The sequence below is a fragment of the Mchenga conophoros genome, linkage group LG16 (assembly GCF_057382185.1).
Source record: "Mchenga conophoros isolate Kocher_MC1m ecotype Shallow Benthic linkage group LG16, M_conophoros_male_GT1.1, whole genome shotgun sequence".
NCBI classification, from domain to species: domain Eukaryota; kingdom Metazoa; phylum Chordata; class Actinopteri; order Cichliformes; family Cichlidae; genus Mchenga; species Mchenga conophoros.
The window spans coordinates 20087171-20110333 of NC_140541.1; the positions used below are offsets into that span (position 1 = coordinate 20087171).

Here is a 23163-nt window from a genome sequence, read left to right on the forward strand (position 1 = left end):
TAAAACTCTCCTTTTTTCTTTTAAGCTTATAGGTAGGGCTAGATCAGGTGACCCCGAACCATGTCTTGATTATGATGCAATATTGCTGGGGGACTTGCTAAGATGCAATGAGCATTTCTTCTCCTCTTATGGCTTTATGCTACAGCTGCATTTACATACCACTCCAGCATGGCATTAACTTTTTTCTTCTCTCTGCCATTGTGTTTTGTCCTTGTCTCTCCATGATCTTCTTTGTCTGTTCTCTTTCCTCTTACCCTTGAGAGGGCTGTTGATTTCCACTGACATAATATTTATGAACGATTTTAATTAATAATAGTGAAGCTGCAAGGAGCAGAGGTAATGAAGGTGGATGAGTTTAACTACACTGAGTCGAAAATCCAAAGCAACGGACAGTGAAGAAGAGAGTGCAGGCAGGGTGGACTGGGTGGAGACGAGTGTCAGGGGTGATTTGTGACAAAAGCAGCATGAGTGAAAGGGAAGGTTTACAAGATGATAGCTGATGGTAGGTTTGGAGACAAAGTCAGAGAGACAAGGATGAGAGGACTTGCAGAGGAGGGATAATAGATATATTTTAAAAATGGAGCTGCGAGGCTGGAGGAAAAAGAGGAAGATCACAGAGGCTGTGATGACAGAGGACATGCAGATGGCTGATGTGACAGAGGAGGATTTAGGGATAGTGTGAGAATGAGGCAGATGATCCATCGCGGTGACCCCTAAAGGGAGCATGCAAAAGAAGAAGAAGAAATGGTAAATGGTAAATGGCCTGTATTTGTATAGCGCTTTTCTAGTCCCTAAGGACCCCAAAGCGCTTTACACAACCTGTCATCCACCCATTCACACACTGGTGATGGCAAGCTACAATGTAGCCACAGCCACCCTGGGGCGCACTGACAGAGGCGAGGCTGCCGGACACTGGCGCCACCGGGCCCTCTGACCACCACCAGTAGGCAACGGGTGAAGTGTCTTGCCCAAGGACACAACGACCGAGACTGTCCAAGCCGGGGCTCGAACCGGCAACCTTCCGATTACAAGGCGAACTCCCAACTCTTGAGCCACGATCGCCCCTTTAACCATTAATATAAATTAATATAAATTTTAAATGAGGTGTTAATAATTGAATGTTGTATCACTGAGTCAAAAATATTCTAAATAATCTAGAACTGTGATTTATTACTGATCTATAAAGCAGTTATTGTTAACAAACCACCAAAAAGGTTGGAATTTGTGCAGTTTATGTTTGTCTGGTGATCTAAAATCGCTGAAGGTGTATCTTGTTCTTTTCTGCAAATGCATGTGAGTGTCACTAACTGTACTGAACTCTAATTATATGTGTGCTGCATTTCATGAAATGGCAATAAAGTCTATCGTATGCAGAATCCAGAAAGGGCAGGAAAGTCTTTCCCTGTTCACAGTGATACAGTTGCTAGTGTATCTTTTATGCAGGTGTGTATGCGTGTGGGTTTTATTCTCCGTATCAAAGGGAGTTTCTCCCAGGCTGGCCTTCAATGGTTCATATGCTGAACAGAGAGCAGCAGCATCTTAAAAGCAGGCAGCTGAGCAGAAGTAACGCAAGACACTGTTTTGCCTTCACAGCAACACCTCCCCCGGCAAACATACATTTTCCCATTAGTGGAGGGATAAAATACGAGAAAGACAGAGAGTAGATAGCAGAAGGGAGTGGAAGTGAAGGGCAAGCTATAAAAGAGACATGAAAGATACGAGGGAGAAAAGGCTTTTGTCTGTGTTTCAGGAAAACCCATGAAAATGTGGTGAAATCATGGTGGAGATTTAAGTGATGGGAAGCCTGGCAAATATTTTAACTCAGGGAAAATGTTGCATTTAACATGGAAATCATATAAAGGTGAGGTTTAGTATTTAACATCAAGTCAGCACTCACATTCACAGAATGCACATTGTAAATTCAAACTCAGAGTCAGCAAAGGAACATAACAACATTTTAAGGAATGTTTATAATAAAAGAAACATAAAGTAATTCTGGGCACCAAAACATCAACAAATAAATACAGAAATAAATACAGAATTGCACAATTGATAATAGAGCGCACATTTGTTCTGTGAAAACCTTTTATGTTGCATCTGTTTATGTCATTTTTCATTATTGTGTCTCTTCTGTCAGTATATTTTGAGAACTTACATGAGTTAACTAACAAAGCACCTGTCTACAGTGCTGTGCAAAAGTCCTGATTTCCTCAGTTCACAATATTTTGCCAGGAAAATATGAAATAGATGCATAAATAGAAATAGAAATACAGTATATAAGGAAAGAAACAGAGTTTGCACAAGTATGACCACCTTTATTCTTTAACACATGCTGAACTCTCTTAGGCAAGCTTTCTTGTAATTTCTTTAAGTAGTCTTCAGTAATAGTTTGGGCTTCTTGAAGGACAAAAAAACTCTTCTTTGGATGTTTTTTAAAAATAATAATAGAGTGCATTTATATAGCGCTTTTTGGGGCCCTCAAAGCGCTTTACAATTCCACTATTCATTCACTCTCACACACTGGTGGAGGCAAGCTACAGTTGTAGCCACAGCTGCCCTGGGACAGACTGACAGAAGCGAGGCTGCCATATTGCGCCATCAGCCCCTCTGGCCATCACCAGTAGGCGGTAGGTGAAGTGTCTTGCCCAAGGACACAACAAGGACACAACAACCAAGACTGTCCGAGCCGGGGCTCTGCATTTATAATTCCATCAATTTTGACAAGATCTCCAAAACCACTACTTGAAAGGAAATCCCAAACCATGACAGAGCCTCCGCGGTGTTTTACAGATGGCTGTAGGCACTCATTGTTGCACCTCTCTCCTGGTCTCCCACATATATGTTGAGGAAAACTGAAACTATAATTCATAAGAAATATCGTGGGCTGATAGCACCTTGAGAATCAATTCGTGGTGCAAAAACTGTGTTTTATATCTGTGAAAATGTGTTATCTTCGGCATTTATTTTTATGGATTAAAGAAATGGAAACAAATTATGCATTTTGGAACGGCTGCTAGTAACAAAGTGCCTAAACATACAATTTAAAAATTTTTTTGATAAGTTGTCTGTTATCATTGTCATCAAACACTTTTTATGTTTGAATTATTCAAAGGTAAGTGTTAAAAAGATTAACAAAAAACAAACACAGAAAAAAACATGCGTCTCATGTGAAAAAGAAAGAAAAAGCAGCCAATGTCCAAAGACAAATGTCCTTCAGAACCACTCAAAGAATTAAAAGAAACTAAATATAAATAAATGAGTAACTCAAGGCTTTTGCACAGTACTGTAAGTGTCAAAGGTTTTCATCAGACAGTAGAAATAGTAATCCAAATAATCCAAATAATGCCACAAGTAACTATAAAAAGTAAACAGCATTATGTGTTTTTAAGCTACAAAAGTTTTAGTCTCATAAATCAGTCACTGTGACCTATGGTGCAACACAGAAAAACAACAGTCTCTGGGATGTAAAGTTCCTATACTGTAAGCTACTGTCGAATGTCCCCCATCACAGAAGTACATCCGTTTTAGCAACCTTTCTGAGAATATTCATTCAAGTTTTGGAACTGGATAAATGTGTAAAGTGCAGTAAACGTGTTCATACGAAGGTGGGTTTGAGGTCTTCTTTGAATACCACAGGGCGTGGTGAGCGGTAGAGGCTCAAGTAGTCATCATACTCGCTGTCAGAGGAGTCTGAGGAGCTGTCTGAGTACAGGAGGGAGCCTCGCTGCAGGCAGGAGTCACAGTAAGGACGGTGGTAGTAGCAGTAATCGGTTGAGCTGCTGGAGTCTGAGTCCGAGTACCCACATGAGTCTCGAATGTGTCTGCGGTGCTGCTCGTTATCACCGCCTGCTCCCACATCCTCTGGAGCTTTACGGTTTTGTTCTTCACAATGCACGACCGAACATCTCGGGAGCCTTGAAACACACCTCTGACATGTTCTCACTACTTCACGCACTTTCGTGTCTTCCTCCTTTCCCTCTTCAAGGTCACTGTTGTGATGTGAGATACAGTTATCATCCACAGTAATATCTTCTGGACTTGGGAGCGCACATGTGTCTCTTGCTCTTGCACAGCCAGGAACCTCAGAGCCTGTGTAGAAGCAGGGAGGAGCTAAACCTCCTCTGGAGGAGTGAAAGGGCCGCCGCCTTTTTCTCATGGTATAAGGCGAGATGCTAGGGTAGCGAAAGAGTGCAGGAGAGGGAAGGGAGCAGGGTGTCCGTGGGGAGAGAGGGGAGAGTGTAGAGTCTCTGGTCAGTTTTTGCTGAGAAGGTATCCTGGGCGCCTGATCGGGAGATCGAAGCGTGGTTCCCGTGATTGCATCCACGCTGAGTTCCTGTAGGATCTCCTGCAACTGTTCGCTACTAACAAAACCAGCTGGTTTAGTATTTGGTCCCACCTGAAGATTTAGGCCACTATAACTACCAAAGGTTTCAGCCATAGAGGGGTTCAACCCTCGTCGGTACTGCAGAGAGGTCACAAACTGAACTGTCTCCTCTGGTGTCCTGAGTAAACCCATAAACGGGAGGGATGCGTCCCGTTTGAGAGCAGATGCATTGTTTTGAGTTTCACAAGCAGGGATTTTGGTGGGAAGAGGGGAGGAAACAGAAATGGGAGCAGAGTAGTTTGAAATAGAGGAAGGAGCAGAGGACGGTGTAACAGCAGATAATGAACCATGAGCAGCAGTGAGGTGAGGCGAGAGAGCAGAGGGCGAGAGTGTTGATTTAGTGTCTTTCTGAGATTGAGAACAAGTAGAGGGGCCTTCCGACTGGAGCTCGGTCGTCTGAGTGGAGGACGAGTTGAGGTTAGTGGCAGAGGAGTCCATGTCTTGGTCCTCAGGGTGCTGGCTCGCTGACATGAGTCTCAGGAGTTTATCCTTGGCGTTGTTCACCTGCTCCTGGAGACTGTCGATCACGGCGTTCTTCTGAAAATTGTGGTGATACAGAGAAGTGAAAACATTTTGACACATACTGAGAAAATGTTGCTAGAAAAATCTGCCACTATGAAAACTTGGCACGCATCAGTTTCCTGCCTTTTGAATCAATATAAACAGAACAGTCAAGCAGTGACAGAAAGTCGTAAACATATGGTTAAGCAGCTGGTGCCACTTTGATTCAGCACTGACTCAGCCCTGTTTCATCTACACCACTAATGAAGTAATATGAAGGTGTCAGTTTTATATGTTGTACTGAATGTGTTTGTCACCTAATTTTGACAGTAAACTAGTCTGTTAAGAGGACTACCTGCAGCTTCAGGATGTAAACTCTTGAAATTTGTTTTTGTGTTTAATATAGAGACCAGTACTTGGACAGTGCATCACACACATTATTATAGATGAGGAACAAAGATGTGTCCAACACAGAAGCTGGTGGGACATTATAAGTGCCTTGTACGCTATCAGAACTGTGCTCTGCTGCTCCATTTCCATGTAGGTTTATTAGGTATAAAATAGAAACTAAAATAAAATAAAAAAGACTAGACACACTTAGTTTGAAATAACACAACCCATTACCTACTTTATTTACAAAAACCTTTGTCTCAGATAACAAGAGCCTTTATTAAAATCTGACTCTCTCTCCCACACTTTGCCTTTTTCCCTGTCCTCCTGCATTTGCTCATAGGGGATCATATGATTGTTAGGGTTTCTTTCTAATACCCGAGTCTTTACCTTACTGTATAAAGCACACTGAGTGGACTATTGATGCTGTATAAATAAAATTGGCCGAAATTGAAATTTTTGTTACGTGTTAAACAGCCTGGAACCCTGATATGTCATGTTTTTTCACATCCATACCCACAATATAGAGAGATGTGAAGCATATAGTCGAGGACAATTTGAGTACAGCAAAGTGTCTGCATCAGTTTGCAACGCTTTAAAAAAGGCCACTAAATTGCAATATGTGCTACCACAATACTCAAAAAATGACAAATTGTTTAAAATCCTAATTGAGTTTAGCGACGTGATATATTTGCAGCCACGCCCCGAAGCGTACTCTACTTTGGTGTTGATTTTACTCTAAATGTTACAATTCTTTACTACACAAACCTTATGCTCTATTTAAAAAAAGACAGTGATTGTTACCATAAACGAATCAAGGAAGTTTCTACTGAGATCATAAATAAGAGAAGTGGTGTCAGTTCTCCATATTCTTGCAACCAGAGGAGTCACCCCCTACTGGCCTTTATAAAGAAAGCACATTTCGTCTACAGGAGAGGAGTGGAAAACTTAAATCATCTGCAAAAAAAATAAAGATTATGTGTCTTATAATTAAATGAAAAAGTTCTACTGCAGCTTTATATGAAATTCTAACATGAAACAAAGATGATTTCTTACCGAGTGGCTAATTCTGAGAAGAAAACAGTAACGTTACCTCATTAAGGAGTTTCTTCATTGAGCTGTTTTCCCCCAGCAGGTAGAAGATTTCATCCTGACTGTACACAGATGGCTGACTCTTACTGGGGCTGCTGAAATACTTGGCCATCTGACTCGGGTTGTTCTGATCTTCTTCAAACTGTCGCCACTGGGTCAGCTGTATGGGGCAAGTGAGATATTTTAGAGATATGAAAAAAATGTAGTTTTTTTTAACAAAAAAAGAAGATATATTATCAGGGTCATTTGATCTGGAATATTCACCAGGTGTATTTGCACAAACTGCTCACTGTTCAGCTATTTCCTTCCGTTCCAGAGGAGATGCATTCCTTTACCATAACAAAAGTCCTCTGCTAGACTCTTAGAGAGTCATAAACCTGTTTGCGACAGCCTACGTAGTTTTGACTCATAAACACCTTGTGTGTGAGTCACCCTCCACTGACAGACATGGAAACCTGGCACACATAAAACTGCATGTGTGAGCACCGCAATCACTCACAGATTTACTACTTTATTCAAATGAAAAAGAAAAAGTCATAACCAAAGCTACCATTCGCGTGTCTATTTGTCATCTGTCTGTATTTAGTTTCTGTCTGTCTGATTGAGTCGGTTTATTTACTGCTGGTTTCTAAACATAGTATTCTATTATTATACAATCAGTTTATCCTTCACTTTAAGTAAATACGTTTGCCATATTTGAAAAAAAAAAGTCCCTCTGTACACTGAAGCATCATTGTGTTCGCAAAAGTGAAATGGACAATCAGTAAACATAATACTTCTAGACACGATAAAGTTTATTTTCCAAGTAGTTTTCTGTTACGCAGATGCTAAAAAATGGAAAATGACATCAGTGTCTGACCTGAGGCACAAACAGCATGCAGTTTGTAGCCAGCGTGCAGATGAAGATGGCTCCAGCCACAGTACTGTAGACCACGTTGGGCCAAGTCTGCAGGAAGATGGACACGGGGGTGGCAACGGCGGAGGAGCAGGTGACCAAAGTGACGCATGTAATGATTGTAGGAGACTGGTTGACTGGGGGATGGCTGACATTACTTGTCAGTCCAGCTAGATAAGTGCCATAGAGGAGAAGACAACCCTAAAGAGAAACAAAGTAAAGACAAAGGGCATTAAAAGAAAAAAAAAAGGAAAAAAAAAGAAACATGGTGGATAAATAACCATTATTATTGTTTAAAAATTATTCATATTATACAAAAATGAATGACCAAAGTCTTTCAGATGTTAGGTTATTTAATACTTGACGTCTGAAACTATCATTTTGATTTGATTTCTCAAATTCAGCAGTTTTATTCACATGTATTCACTTAAGTAAAGCACTTGCAATGGTGTGTTTACATAAGGCAAACTGGAGAAAACAGTACAGCATACAGAATACACAGAAAACACCACGTGAAAGATAAATGATGCCATCAAAATAATGCAAAACTTTAAAATGTGCATTTAAACACTGATACAAATGTATAATAAAGTTTGAATAGAGACTAGTTACCTTTTGGACAGCAACAATAATGATCCACAGATTTGAGTACAAAGAAGAACAAGAAACCAGCTGCGACAACGAGTAGGAAACATCTCTTTCCATCACCTACATCATCAAAGAAAACAATACACCATCAGAGAGTTGATTTATTTAGCTGTCATCATTATGTATGAGTTTGTGATTTTCCAGTCACAAATTCAATTTTTCCTGCAATCTCATTCAATTTCACTTTCCATAATTTGACAGCAAAAAGCATTCAGGTGAACATTTAAGTCCCATGCATTTCGGTTTTCATCATTCTTAATGAAACCAAGTCATTTTACAACTTTTTGCTCAGCTTCAGGAAATCACCAATAATCCTACCTTGACAACAGCTCCCACAGATCGTGAACACCTGATGGGGTCGGTGAGGTTCCAAGCGGTGAGAATCAGCATGTCCACCAGGATCAACAGAGCCACCATACCCATCAACTGGATGTCCCTGATTATCTGACACATAGAGCATAGTCCCCAGTTATTATTTCACCAGTAGAGCATTTTCATTCATGTAGCGACACCTTGATTAAGTGGCACAGTTATCAGATACCAGATTGGATATGCACAGTAAAGAAATTTATATTAAGCAAAACAAGCTTTGTCTCTTATCCATGACCTAACCTGCTAGTTATTGCTTCAGAAACATCTCTGAATATCTCCTAAGCAATATAAATACCTGGGGCAGAACATGCTTGATGAATCTGGTAAATAGAGGAGGAAGAAAGAAAAATACATAATACATACTGACTATGTAAAAAGCAGCAAAGCGCAAAAATAAAATCACTTATATTGTTGCTTTCTGCAACAAATGTAATTGGACATGAAATTTTTATTAAAGAAATTTTTATCAACAAGGTTCGAAAGTGAGATGAAGCCAAGAGGTGGCCATGGCGACTAAAGATGAAAGGCGATAATCCCACAAATCGGTGGTAAAGACCACTGAGGGTGTTACATGCTTCTCTGTGCACCAGCACATGTGCCAGGCCGTTATTGTTTTTTCTGTCATCCTTTATTAACCTGTTCCCCCCTTTCTTGATCTATTCTTTATCCCTAGTGCTGCACACCTATTAAAGATGTTCTCTCTGCTCTTCCTCACCAGCACCAGTATTATTGCTCAGTTGTTCTTTTTTGCTGTTTTTGTTTGTTTGTTTGTTTTTAATTTATTCCTAGTTCAATTCAATTCAATAGTTGAGTTGGGAGTTATTGACAATCATGTTTTCAGTCTTGGTTTTATTAGTTTAGTTTACGACTATTAGCTTAAGCTGGAATCTGATTGCTCATTGTGTAGTTGTTCATGTTCTTTCTCTCTTGTTTGTTTATGGTTGGGCTCCTATTCCTTGTTATATCTATTTGTTTTATTTTTTAAAAGAACTATTTTTGCAATATTAAACATTTGTTGAACTGCCATGGGTTTAGGGACCATAACATGAGAGGCCCTGAGTCCAAATCCCAGACCAGCCCCCAAATTTTGTATCTTATCTCAGAATCAAACTGTTATCTGAACATAAACTACTATACCAACATATTACAGTGGTTATATTGTTATATGTTGGCCTTGGCTGTGTCTAATATGGCATGGCTCAATTGCCTCAGCACGTAAGAAACCAGATTGTGAGATGTCATAAAGAGGGTCCAAGAGTGTAAGTAGGCTACTTGGCATAAGTTAAAACAAAGAGCCAGGAGTGATTAAAAAGTAAAAAAGGTAAATGAAGATCCATGTTAACACAAACAGGCACAGTGGACGGCCTTAAATACAGCACAAATACACAATTTGCTATTTTTTGCTACATATAATTTGACTGAAAAGCAGATGGCGTGTTTGATGGTGGACAGAGTATCAGCAGAAACTAATGCATCAATAAAAAAACCCTGAATGAATTAAGCCTCTGCAGAAAGAAAGAAAAGAAGGAAACAGCAGCTTAAAAACAGCACAGTGCTGCACGATTCGCCAAAGATCATGAAAAGAAGCATTGTGACCATTAGTGAAAGCACTTTTAGTTAGAGTTACAACCAAATAAAAGCAAGAATAATACTTCAAGTAAGAGGAGGTCAACAGTGCTGGCTGTGAAACACGAGTGCAAACAATGTTGGGGAGATAGCAAGTTTGTGCCCAGAAACTGAAGGAAGGTTGCCCTGAGGTCTTAACAAAGTGGACACAGGAGGAAAGAGTGAAAACTATGTCCCCTAATTCAAAGAGACTACATCTGGAGTGTTTTAAAGTAGAAGGTCAAGCAACAAAATTCCTCCAGCAAGGAGCAGCTCTGAAAAGAATCATCTGTGAAAAGCACTTCCTCCAAGTCCAGGAGGATCAAATTTATCACCAAACCTACAGGCAAAAGAAAATAAATAAATAAATAAATAATATATATACATATATATATATATATATATATATATATATATATATATATATATATATATATATATATATATATACATATATATACATACACATATATATACATACACATATATATACATACACATATACATACATACACATATACATATACATATATATATATATATATATATATATATATATACATACACACATATATATATATATATATATATATATACATACACATATATATACATACACATATATATACATACACATATATATACATACACATATATATACATATATATACATATACATATATATACATATATATACATATACATATATATACATATATATACATATATATATATATATATATATATATATATATATATATATATATATATATATATATATATATATATATACATATACATATATATATATATGGACTGTAGACTATGTAGGTTTCCTAGGAAACCACCAGGAAAACTGAAGAGCATGCCTACCACTCTCTTGTCCGGCACGCGCTGCGTGAACACCCTGTACAGTCTCCATGTCTTCCCCAAAATTGGGCCAAACACCAGGGTACTGCCTACACAAAGCATCCACATGCGAGTCTACGGTAGAGAGCATGGTATGATTACTTCAATCTAACAATGTCAACGCTAATACAGAGCGGTGAAGGGAAGTTGGACTCACTTGTAGAACAGCTATAGATGCTCCACTTTCCTCGACGGCAAACAGGAAACCGCTGCTATAGGTGAGGACACTTCCACAGAGAGTCAGGGCATTGAGGTTGGGGCTGGACATCTTTACTATCCTAATGACATGACACACATTATGTTAAATGACTTCTGTAAGCCTCTCTTTGTGTTTATATACTGCGTATGTTTCACTGTACCTGTTGTTTTTGAAGCGCAGGGTGAAAAGGAGGAAGCAAAATGCCAACAGGATTCCACAGGAGAGGAGCGTCCACACCACAGCAATTAGCACCGATGAGAGAGAGCGCCTCGGGAGCTCTGCTGCCATCTGCAAACGCATACATGCAACATGCAAACATGCATCCAAATTATTTCAGATGCTGCTCTTGTGCATCTGAAACTCTCATTTTTTGAAATCACGGACACAAAACAATAATAATAAAAAAAGAAACACAATTCATTTGGACAAACACGATTTTATTAAACAGCAAGAATTACCCTACAGACTTGGAACTTTTTTTGGCACAGTTGAAACGTTAAATTGAAAACTAAACGAAGCATTCAAGTAGAGATCGCACGTTAACAGGCACGATGATGAGAGGTGCTGAGTTAACCCCGCTGTGATTCCTCCGTGGGTTAAAGTAGGGGAGAAGTCTGCCACTGAAGGTGCACCCAGTGAAGGAGTAGATGTGAGAATGAGAGTCCACGTTGTAAAATGAAACCTGTCCCCAGCCCATATCCACATACACCCCAATTCTCTGGGGCTTCTCAATCAGCGGGACACACACAGGGCTGTTGCTGAGAGCCCAGTAGCTCTCATCCTTTCGCATCCCCAGCGACCAGTAGCCCCTGTCGGGGTTTAGCACATTCCCTCCTTTTCTGGTCACCGTTTCAAGCGCAACTCCAATATCCCATTCTGTCTTTTCTTTCACCTCGACTTCATAGTAGAACCTTCCAGCAGAGAAGCCCTCCTTTCCCAAAACGCTCACACAAGGGTAAAATCGCTCTGGGTTGTCAGGAAGGCCGAGGGATACGTCACCGTGATAGACCTGCTTCTTGTTTTCAGACAGCACCAGCTTGGGATGAGCGGTATCAGGATCCAAATGCACATCCACAGCATATCGCTGAGCTTTCTGAAATTCGGATTCGCAGAGCCTCTTCACCTCAGCTTTTACCGTCTCCTCCAGCTGACACATTACTCTCCTCACCGCTCTCCTCACTATGCCCACATATTCAGTACTCTCTAAGCAGGTGTCGGACCAGTCTTTGGTGGCTGGCACTGTGGCAAAAGCTGGAAAGTATTGGAGAAGATAGAGATCATCGTCGGTGAACGAGAGCTGCTCCAGTTCATCTCTCCTGCAGCTCAGCTGATCAATCTCCTGCTCCAGCTCCAAGATAAGCCTGCTGGCCATGCTTTCTACTTGCTTCTGCTTTGCGCCAATCACCTCGGCCACTTCAGCCTGGCCTCTCTGGACAAGCTGGAACAGCTTGCTGAAGACGCGCAGACTCTCTTCAGTCTCCCTTTCTGTGTTTCTCCTGCTGATTTGAATGATTTTATTGATATCACAGACTTTCTGCAGTCGGCGATGGATCATTTCTCCCACCTCTTTTTTTGTGCTCCCGATCTGAGCCCTTCTGTTCCGGCTCTCATCCTCTATACGAACAGTCTGATGAGCCGTGTGGTCTTTCGTAATGCAGATCTGGCACACGTACACCTGGTCAGTGTTACAGAACAGGTCGAGCAGCTTTTCGTGCTGCTTACAAACCCTGTCTTGCATGTTTATCATGGGCTTAATCAAGCGGTGTTTCTTGAAGGTGCCTAGAACGTGATGGGGCTCTAGATGAGTCTCACAAAATGAGGCCAAACAGTCCAGACAGGATTTAAAAGCCTTGACTGTTTTTCCAATGCATACATCACATGAAACCTCTCCTTTGTGGCCCTCTGACTGATCCATAGCACTGCTCTCATTTTCATTTTTCTTTTCCACCAACTCCTTGAAATGAGAAGCCACCTCCGATATGAAGGTGTTAACTTTGAGGTCAGGCCGCATGTACAGCTTGTGCTTGCACATGGGACACTGAGGCATGTTAGAGGTCTGCCAATATCTTTGTAAACACTCCCTGCAGAAGTTGTGCCCACAAGGAGTGGACACTGGCTGGTTGAACAAATCCAGACAAATGGGGCAAAGGAGCTGCTCCTTGGACAGCACACTGCCAACTGTGGCCATATCTAGAAGCACAGAGAGAGAGAAAACAGGTGGTGTTTTATGCAATAAGTTGGCTCAGCTTCTTGTATTTTTGTCTTTCCACTATAGCGTTAGGGATAGGAACACTTGGTGCCTGGTGGGCTGTCCACATCCACAAATAGCAACAAATGCATGGTGTTAGATTTCATCAAAGAGTATTTCACTTTAGCTGAGCAGTTTTTATGTCAGTTGAGGTCATTAGAAAATAATAAAGAGAGCCCATAAAGACACTGAACTAAAGGATAAATATGTTTCAATACTATTTTGTCATGTTAAAAATTACCATAACAAAGAAAACCGCAGTATGCTGTTCTTCCCTCCCCTGGGTGAGGATGCTATACACTCTGAGACACACCCATGCATAAATTAACATCAGAAAGTGAAAGAAATCAAAGCGATAACTCACCTCAACTCGTTGTGGCACGGCACGAAGAGAAAAGCTTGTTTGTGTTCCTTTGACACAGCGTCTCGGCTACTTTAGCGTCTATTTGGAAAGTCTTATTAGACTTTCTTTGCCTGCCTCACGGTGCTGATCTCCGCTGACTCGTCTCTTAAGGGCACCAGTGACTGAGACGATACTAAACATAGCTTCGGTAGTCCACCCCTATTACCTTTCGGGATATGTACCATTCAAATTGCTTCTCGAGTAGGATAGTAGCACACTCCTAGCTTGCTTGGTGTGTTTATTTACACGGCTCACTTGTTCCACTGACCAACCGACCAACATTTAAAATCTGCATTTAAAAGTAATTTGAAAAAACAGGGTTTTTTTTAGGCTTTGAGTGAACGTCTCTCGATTAAAAGTAATTTGCTAATCGAATTAATCAGAAGTAGTTTCACCCTTTTACAAGGTCAACTGCACAAGACACGCCAGTGTGCCAGCACTTTGTGATGTAAAAAGAATCTGTTTACTGTGTAAATGCAGGAACATGTGCATGTGACATCTGGATAGTCTAGATCAGGGGTGCTCACACTTTTTCCGCATGTGAGCTACTTATAAAATGACCAAGTCAAAATGATCTACCCACTACAAAAATCCAAAACATATACTTATTTATAAATATATTGAGGATTCTTTATATCTACAATGTATATACATGCATAACCGCAATATCCAATATTTCACAACACAATTAACTATGTAAATTTTTTGTCATTACCTGAGTTTACTCTGATGACTTGCACTGAATTGAATCAGCCAGGGATGCATAGTCCGGACAGTAGCTGCTGACGGCCAGGTTTAAGAGAAAAAACCGAGAGCTAAAAATTGGAGTTAACTCGCTGACTAGCTTGTCAGTTTTACTACACTTCGCGCCGCTGTTTGCGCATGCGCAGCGACCTAAGCGTCAGAAAAAATCTGCTGTCATCTGACTGGCTTCCCTGTATCAATCAAGTGACGGGATGGATGATAGGCTGGCATCTATTTTTTTAATGCCATGCGATCTACCAATACTACCTTTGCGATCGACTGGTCCATCGCGATCGACGTATTGAGCACCCCTGGTCTAGATACACAAATGTGTGACAAATTAAAGGAAAAACTAACTTGGCCAGCTGAGCTGACCATAAGAAAAATCCTGTTGATTTATTATGCTGTAAGAGAAATGTACTGGCATTGTAAGAGTAATTGTAAATCTGGACAAAGTTGTTCACCCTCACCTTTATACTCTGGTGAAACATTGAGGGTTTGCTGAGTGGCTGCATGTATATTAAAACAACATGAATCATATTCTATGGCCTTCCTGTCAAGAGCTCTCAACCAGCTGAACACCTATGGGAGATTTTAGACTCAATCATCTATCATCAAAACCAAGAATGAAGGGATATCTTTTGGAAGTATAGGGTTCTGAGTTTCTTTTCCTTTAATTTCTCACCCATGAGTATACAGTATGTGCTTGGCATTGTTATATTTTTCATTATAAGTATATATATTAACATGAGAGAGTGACAGAGAGAGGTTACCGTGCTGAGACTGCATAGCCTCTGCAGAACGTCGAGGCTGTCCTGCCTGCTGACTCCAGATTGGATGAAGCAAAATGGGGACTCACACTGGGAGCTGCAGTTCAGCTCAGGCTCCATGATTGGCACCAGTCCGTCCACCATCACAAAAACATCCTGTTAAGCAATCAATAGATTTCACAGATGTGATGAAATGGACAGAAGAAACACACTGCTCTTTGTGAAAAAAACAACAACGAAAACACTAAAATCACTTAGTCCTGTTTTGCGATAACATTTTTACTGTATAATTATTTATCTTACTAATGGACCAATGTACTAAATTCCACAAGATACTAGAGACCAAGAAAACACATGTAGTGGCATTTTGTTTCTGTTTCCAGGTTTATGATTCACCTGACAGTTGTAGGACCTGAAGCCACCACAGTGTGGTGCTCTGACAGAAACCTCTGAGACGAGGAGTGACAGGGACAGAGACAGTGATTGTGCATTGCATAGATAGCAGCCCAAACAGAAACAGGCATTTTAAACAGACAAGAATATTAGAATTACTAGAATATAAATAAGAGAAGTTATTAGGCATTAGTGGTATTTCCAACTTTAAAACAATAAACATGTACAACAGGAACTCTGTTTCTGCTTATCCTCAATTTTTACCATCACCTTGTGATCCCAGAGGTAAACTAGCAAACAGTGGACCACAGCCTGTGACAACACACATTTTCACATTGACCAGGCAAAAGAAAAAGGAACAGCAGAGCTAATTTAGCATATCAAAGTTAACATTTCAGGGTTAAGATTTCCCCGACAGCCAAACAATCCACAATTATACCTTTAATTTAAAGCATCTGCAACTGAAGAGGTAAACTTTAATGCCAAACAACAGTTTGTCACTCTTGCCGCAGGAATTTTTATGAGGCTGCTCTGGGCTGCACTGACATGTTGCACGTTTAATTATGCGGCATGGTCTCACATGATACTGTGAGCTGTAACTAGGACAGACGAGAGTCTGATCGTTGTAATCGCTGCTGTGACTCAGCCACATGTTGCTAAGACGATGTAAGACTACTTGTATCGATACAAATTGGCAGACCGGTGGGTGTTTATGTGAGTAGAGTGCTATTAGGCATCACACGTCTCGCCTTTGTAGAATGACTAAGGTAACCTGAAAGGCTCTGGGGCTGTTCAGTTATGGGATCAATCAAAATGAAAGGGGGAATTGTGCAGAAATAGTGCAGTGTAGCAGTGTGGCATAAAAACATCCCATTTGCAAGCTCCTGAGTGAAAATGATTAAGCAGGGCTGACAGTAATGTAAAGTATAAGGCATTTCCAAATATTAAGGCTGTTTTCAGAACAAAGAAGCCATCTTTTCAATATATCTAGGAAATGTCTGGAGTTCCTGTTCATATCCTTTTGTCACTTTCCAAGTTTAGATCACAGTTCTTCTGCTTCCTGCAGGAAAAGCCGTCAGAGAGAGGCATTTCCGCAAGTTTTTTCTCAGAATCCTGCCTCTGTAGCTTTCAGCTTAGGCCAAAACCCACCCCCCTGCAGAGGTCAACATCCAACTGTGAGGGGGTCACCGTGTAAGCAGGGAGAGCAGTGCTAGACTCCAAGCTGAGCTTGGTTTTATGGACATGTTTTGACAGTTCAGAATAATCATGAGGAGTGTCTTTTGAAGTCCTGAAGGCTAAACCGCAAGTAATACCTGAGCTACCTGTAGCCTTGATTGTCTTACTTTAAACATGGGATGGGCCTAATGGGCTTAATGTGCCTGCAGCGGGGCTTTCACTTTTGTACTTATAAGTTTGTCTTAAAAAAAATTAAATAAAATAAAAAACTGTATGCAAATCATTTGAACCCTGCGTTTGACTCGCTTCATAGACAACGTATCAGATATTGAGAAACATTGCTTTGTGGAAAATAACAGCACATTTTGGGACGTGACAGTTTGAAACGGATGCCAAAAACACATTTCAAAGACGTTGGAACAGGGATATGTTTCCCACTGTGTTGTGTCAGCTCTTCTTTTCATAACATTCTCACCTTTGGGAACTACAGAGACAAATTGCTCTTGTGAATGGCATTTCCCCCCCAGGTGTGCTTGATATGCCAGCAGATTGAAATTTCAGAGCCAATTTCATGACAAAAATGTTTTCAGAGATTGACAGCACTGGACTCCAGGCAGGCCAGTTCAGCACCCAGATTCTTACAGGGTCTGTGGTTGAAAGGGTTTAGCTGGAAAATATTGCTCAGAACCTAAAAACTGTATGTTTAGTATTAATGGTTCCTTCATGGCAAGTTTCACAGACTGTGGCTTGTATCTGTGCAATGATAGTCTCTGCACCTGCCTGTTTTAGATGACTCAGACCCAGAGAGGCATATAGTGTTTATGGTATTGTCTTTGCATAATAAAACTTTCACTTGTATTTCTGAATGCAGCAAAAACTGTGCTCACTCTCAGTGGTTGTTAGCAGTGTTTCTGAGCTGTGAAGTGATTTCCATCATATTTCGTTTTCTTGTTTAATGCAAATGTCCAAAAGCCCAATCATCACTTTTGGCTTTTTCCTTTATGTGAAAAGATTTCTCTCTATTCTCTGAATTTTTTCATAGTTTTATGCACCACAGAAAATGAAATTCAAAAATTATTCCTCACTTTATGTTGAGGACTATTTCTAAGTTTTTTGTTGTTACAGGATAATCCTTTTTAAATGTATTTTATGACATCTCCATTTAAAAAAAGCAACAAGTTTGAAAATTATATTTATTACAATTATATTTATTCTTCTTGCATTTTAAACTAAATAGAAAACCACAGCCAGTAGTTCCAAATGTTTAATTTGGCAGATTTCTTTTTACACCAGATTCCCTTCCTGATACAACCCCAAAGGGATTTATATCTCCTTCCTGGATCGACTCGGGAATGTTTAATTTGTAAGCTTAATCTGTAAATGACACTATTGAGCCGTAGGTTAAATAATTTAAGAATCATCGCAGTTTCGCTGCCTTAAAATAAATAAACAAATAAAATAAAGTGAGTGTCTTTAAATGTTGGTAACAGGGGTGTACCACTGTGCCTCCCTTTGGGACACATTTTCTTACATTCTTAATTCTTATTAAAAATTGGAGTAAAGCCCATTCATTGTTCTGTCAATCACTCTGTTCATCTTTTAAGATTAGAGTGTTGTAACCATCAGATGTAAAGCCTGGTTCAGGGGCCATTATTGAAACATTCCTTCATAGCCAGTAATCCGTTTATAAGTTTATTCCCTAAGCTGATTTAGAACGCAATTACTGGCACTAAAATCCCACCTCAGGCCATTTCTGGGCACATCATCCATTTTTTTTGTAGGTTCTGGATTATATATTTTATAGAGACATCAGTTCATCAAAATGTATATTTTCTCTGAGAACGGAAGCAATTTGACTATACAAGCAGAAAATCTGATGAGTTCTCAGCGTATCAGTTTAAAGTTTACCAAGAAAAAACTATAGAGAAACCTTATGTTATTAGCCTAATTATTTAATCATTATCATGAGAGTAGATACTGTAGATATAACATACAAGGATTGCATGTGGATCCATGCAAGCATCATATTAAAATATTATGTCATTAGTATGGGTCCAGATAAATTTCATCTGATTTTAGCCATACCGTCCAGACTTTGCAAAGAGCATAAACTGAATGAAACGTGCGTGTCATCACTGCTTTGTAATGAAGCACCAATAAAAAGAGAAACAGATAACATTAAAATAAAGTGAAGAAGAAAGCAATGATTTATGAGCTATAAAAATTTGAATAATGGATAAAACACCTGTACGAGATCGCTTAAAGAAAATAAGCCTTCCTCCGGGTTCGGTAGCATAATCAGCTGTGAAGTGCGATCCTATCCGGTAAAAGAGGCGACCGCTCATGGCTGTAATTAGTAGGCTGTACAGTAAAGCAGCCAATTTGTCAGCTAAACCCGCTGAGAAGAAGAAGAAGAAGAAGAAGAAGAAGAAGAAAATAATGACTTCAAAAGAACAAACCTCGATCTTCAAACCGCACGCAGGATCCCATTGCTTCGTCCCGTCTCGGACTCCATGTCGCCAGACTCAGAAACCTTATGATAATAAAAACTGAAAATAAATTAAAATATAGTTCCTTATCTAACATTGCTACATGGCTTTCGCGGCCGCACACTTGGAACGATTCCCGCCCGTCACTCCGGAAAGAGCCCGTCACTCTGGAGAAGTTCAGCAGAACTCTGGAGTCCTCCTTTGCGCACGGAGGAAGGGGAGGGCGCGAGTGTGAGCGAGTGTGTGTGGGAGATACTGTCTCTCTCTCTCTCTCTCTCTCTCTCTGTTTCTCTCTCCAAAAAAGAGAATTCAAAGCGTGATGCGGTGCACGATTGTGACAATGTGGGTCCAGTACGGTACAGGGGGCCCCTCGGGGACCTGCGTGTGGCAGATGGGACAGGGCGGCGCTCTAACTATCACCAGTACAAATAAATAGAGTGAAAACAGCGCTCGTTTTAATGGAAAGAGAAACACACATCATCACTGTTTATATTATCGTTATTTTTCTTCCAAAGCAGACGTTTATGACGGATGGACATGAGGTCGCCGTGCAGCCTGATGAGGACAGATTGAGTTTCTCAGATTGCTCAGCGAGCCTCTGCAGAGGTATGTCAGCATTTATTCAGCCGGCTATATGAGACATAAAGGTGTTATTAAGACGTCACTGTAGGCTTACAGTGTGAGCCTACACGGCGGGTCATTCCTGATAAGGGAGTGCCACCACTGAGAGCTGTAAGTGGGGAAACAGAGACAAACACAGATTATCAGAAAAGAAGAATATGCGGATATCCACTCGTGCGTCCATCTGCCCCCATTAGTCCCATTCACACGATATAAAATTTTCTCCCATGGCTGTATTAATCTATAGGTTCACTGCTTTTAAATTTTAAAGTCACTTAATCTATATTAAAACTCTGAACAGACGCATATAGCTCCCTGTTATTTCAAATAGGCCACAGTACGTGTTTACAGTGCACCATTGTTTCATGTTTGAAAAAGCTTTGTGCTCCTGTGGCCTTTCCCCGGAATTAAACATATAAATTATTCTGGCATCGAAACTATGACAAACCAGATTTTCCAAAACCGGAAAGCTTACAACAGGGGCCCTGCAGCAGTTATCCCAAAAGTTGGGTTTCATTTTTCAGACTTCTCAGGTGGGAACCAGGTGAAACGCAGACGCAAACATATTTACGTAAACAGGATGGAATGACTGCGTTGTGGTTAATGAACGCCCAAACAGCTTCCGGCACATTGAGTGTATTCTTCAGTAACAGCATTGTTTGTTACTTTCAACAAGTAAATATTTCAAAGCAGAATTAAATTCAGTGCAGGCTTGTAGTCACGAGAAGAAGAAAAAGATAGTAGTTGTTTGTATTTGTTATTTTTAAAATTGCACTTAAAAAATACAAGAAATTCTCTAATTTGTTGAGTAAAAAGACATAAAACACGATGTAGGCACTTGACATCCAGCTGCGTCAATGCAAAAGACCCATTGTTTATTTGTGTCTTTTTTGGACCTATATTACATTGCAATATGCATTATTTGGAAGATGGTTTTCATGTCAGTGGCTGTGGCCAAACTGTTGGTTTTAAATATGATAAAGTGCCGGGAGAACAGATTATTATGAAGCATGTTAAAATATGTAATTCAACATCATGTATTTCATTAAGGACAATTAGGTCTTCATTGGAGGCTGGCAATAGGACCTTATGAAAAATGCACTGACTACAGTACTAATCACTCATCAGTGTAAGAAAGTTTTAAAAGAATGCACAAAGAGCTGGAGTGGAATATGGGACGAGTGTTTTTAAGCTCATAATTTTTCTTGTGAGCTAAGCTCAAATGACATGATGTCAGTACTCCGCTGAAATGCTGTCACCAGCTCAGTTACACCCAAAGTGTGTCGATCACTCTCGGGTTTCCTTCAAGATCAGGTTCAAAATAACTGCAGCAGCAGGTGGACTGCAATGATGCTCAGGTTACTAGGAGCTTGAATAATTGATGTGAGGACAGGGAGGGGGCTGTCACCCATAAAGCAGGAGTCAAACAGACGAGGCTGAATGGGAAGGCGAACTGGATGAAACAGGACACATGTTGTTCCACTGAGCTTAACATTGAGATGTTATAATTACCAAATTAAGGTATCAGTGAGAGCCTCTATCTTTCTCTGCCGTGTTGTGCACATGGAGCAGCTGGAAGTCCACCAAACCAAACAAAAAACAAGCAAAGCTTATAAGCTCCTGACACACCATTTCCTGTTGAACCACTCCTGAATGCACCGCTGTTTCCTGACATGGAAGCATCTGCATTTGTGGTCCAACATGTGACCGCAGCACCAACAGTGTACTGTGTGGGTGGAAGCACATTGTTCTACGTTTGAAGCGTCACAATCTTTTTTTTTTTTTTTCCAGTTCCAAGCTGTCCTTGCCTGAGCCCGGACGCTCCTCCGTGACATGCCCAGGTTTGCCCACTGACATACCGGGAGACAAAGCCCTCTCTGGAACACCGCAGATCCTCCTGCAGTGTTGCTATGGACCTGGATTAGAAACTTTGAATCAAAGCTCCCAAGCAGGTTCCAATCATGGTGTTTCTAAAGCAGCGGATTATGATAATGATTAATGTGGTAGCTGTAAAGCATCAGCCTACACACTTGTTAAAAAAAATAAACAGGTAACAAGTGATTATGCAATAACTGACAGCTAAAGTTAAACAGTTTTAAAGAGTCCTGACGCATTAGGGGTTTGTTACGGAAGCGTAGAGCTGCCACCCAGGCAAAAGAAAAATACAAGTGTATCACGTTATAACGTGAAAGGTTTATTGTTCTAACAAGATACTTTTCCTGTTTGTACAATATACTATCATGTTTGTACAATATACTTTTCACGTTTGAACAACATAATATCACGTTATTACAATATACATAATTATCACGTTCGTACAATATAATATTTATATTGTACGAACGTGATCCTATATTATACGAACGTGATAATTATGTATATTGTAATAACGTGATATTATGTTGTTCAAACGTGAAAAGTATATTGTACAAACATGATAGTATATTGTACAAACATGATAGTATATTGTACAAACATGATAGTATATTGTACAAACAGGAAAAGTATCTTGTTAGAACAATAAACCTTTCACGTTATAACGTGATACACTTGTATTTTTCTTTTGCCTGGGTGGCAGCTCTACGCTTCCGTAGTTTGTTTACTCAAATAACTGTTATTTAATCAAATTCTCATTTTAGCTCCATTTATGGTCTCAATCGAATCATTCTCATTTTCATCGTTAGCTATATTTAATTGGATTTATTGCTTTCTATTATATAATGTGATTGATTACATTGTTTACATTGATGTAAAAATTTGTCAACATTGTGAAACTGTAGATCCAAAAAAGGAGTTTGCCGTGTCACAGTCTTAAGCTATTTGATCTGTCGTATACACTTCTGACACTCAAGCAAAGACATGCAACAGTTTTAGCAAATGCTGAAGCAGACTGCTGTTAAATGCTTTGGAAAGACTGAAAAAGTGATGCTTTTTTTGCAGCCATTCTTTTCTACTACACATCATCAATGAAAGGCAAATATATCCAAAAGCTGCAGTCACATGTTCCTTATTGTGTGTGATTAGCTGCTGCACATGGTTTCTTTCAAAGTTCCCGAGCATTTATGTGACAGTGTTGGCTGCTGCAAACATTTGCCTGAGATGAATGAATAAGAGATAAGTGATAAAAGAAGACTGAATGGCTTAAGGAAAACAAAGGAAGGGAAGAAGCTATAAACCAAAAAAACAAAAACACAGTTGCTCAGCTCTGGATGGTTATTTACCTGCCACTTCTTCTTACGCCCTTCTTGCTTCTCCGAACTCCAGCCTGATTTTCACTGTCGGCGGGATTAGCGGTATGACTTTGAAGACAAGGCTTCCTTATTG

At 40.1% G+C, this 23163-nt stretch overlaps 2 protein-coding genes across 3 annotated transcripts; both read right to left on the bottom strand.

Annotated features, from left to right (window-relative positions):
• Positions 1-1952: 1952 nt before the first annotated feature.
• gpr156 (G protein-coupled receptor 156) lies at positions 1953-19411 on the bottom strand. Of its 2 annotated transcripts, XM_085249604.1 has the most exons (10): positions 19189-19411; positions 15164-15316; positions 11156-11283; positions 10954-11074; positions 10761-10871; positions 8229-8354; positions 7875-7970; positions 7227-7463; positions 6369-6527; positions 1953-4921 (listed from the first exon to the last, which is right to left on the bottom strand). In XM_085249604.1, exons 2-10 carry the CDS (start codon positions 15302-15304, stop codon positions 3596-3598), a joined length of 2445 nt encoding a protein of 814 aa, XP_085105730.1. In that variant the 5' UTR covers positions 15305-15316; positions 19189-19411; the 3' UTR covers positions 1953-3595. The 2 variants fall into 2 exon arrangements, with proteins under 2 accessions (XP_085105730.1, XP_085105731.1); XM_085249605.1 differs by lacking the exons at positions 15164-15316; positions 19189-19411 and adding an exon at positions 14362-14630.
• LOC146556650 (E3 ubiquitin-protein ligase TRIM21-like) lies at positions 11331-13837 on the bottom strand. The gene is made up of 2 exons (XM_085249606.1): positions 13608-13837; positions 11331-13185 (listed from the first exon to the last, which is right to left on the bottom strand). Exon 2 carries the CDS (start codon positions 13181-13183, stop codon positions 11504-11506), a length of 1680 nt encoding a protein of 559 aa, XP_085105732.1. The 5' UTR covers positions 13184-13185; positions 13608-13837; the 3' UTR covers positions 11331-11503.
• Positions 19412-23163: the final 3752 nt, after the last annotated feature.

Coding starts and splice junctions, on each gene's coding strand:
- LOC146556650 (XM_085249606.1), bottom strand. CDS start 13,183: ATGGCCACAGTTGGCAGTGTGCTGTCCAAGGAGCAGCTCCTTTGCCCC.
- gpr156 (XM_085249604.1), bottom strand. CDS start 15,304: ATGGTGGACGGACTGGTGCCAATCATGGAGCCTGAGCTGAACTGCAGC. Junction 11,075..11,155: donor CTGCGCTTCAAAAACAACAG/GTACAGTGAAAC, acceptor TCATGTCATTAG/GATAGTAAAGATGTCCAGCC. Junction 7,464..7,874: donor TTATTGTTGCTGTCCAAAAG/GTAACTAGTCTC, acceptor GTTTCTCTTTAG/GGTTGTCTTCTCCTCTATGG.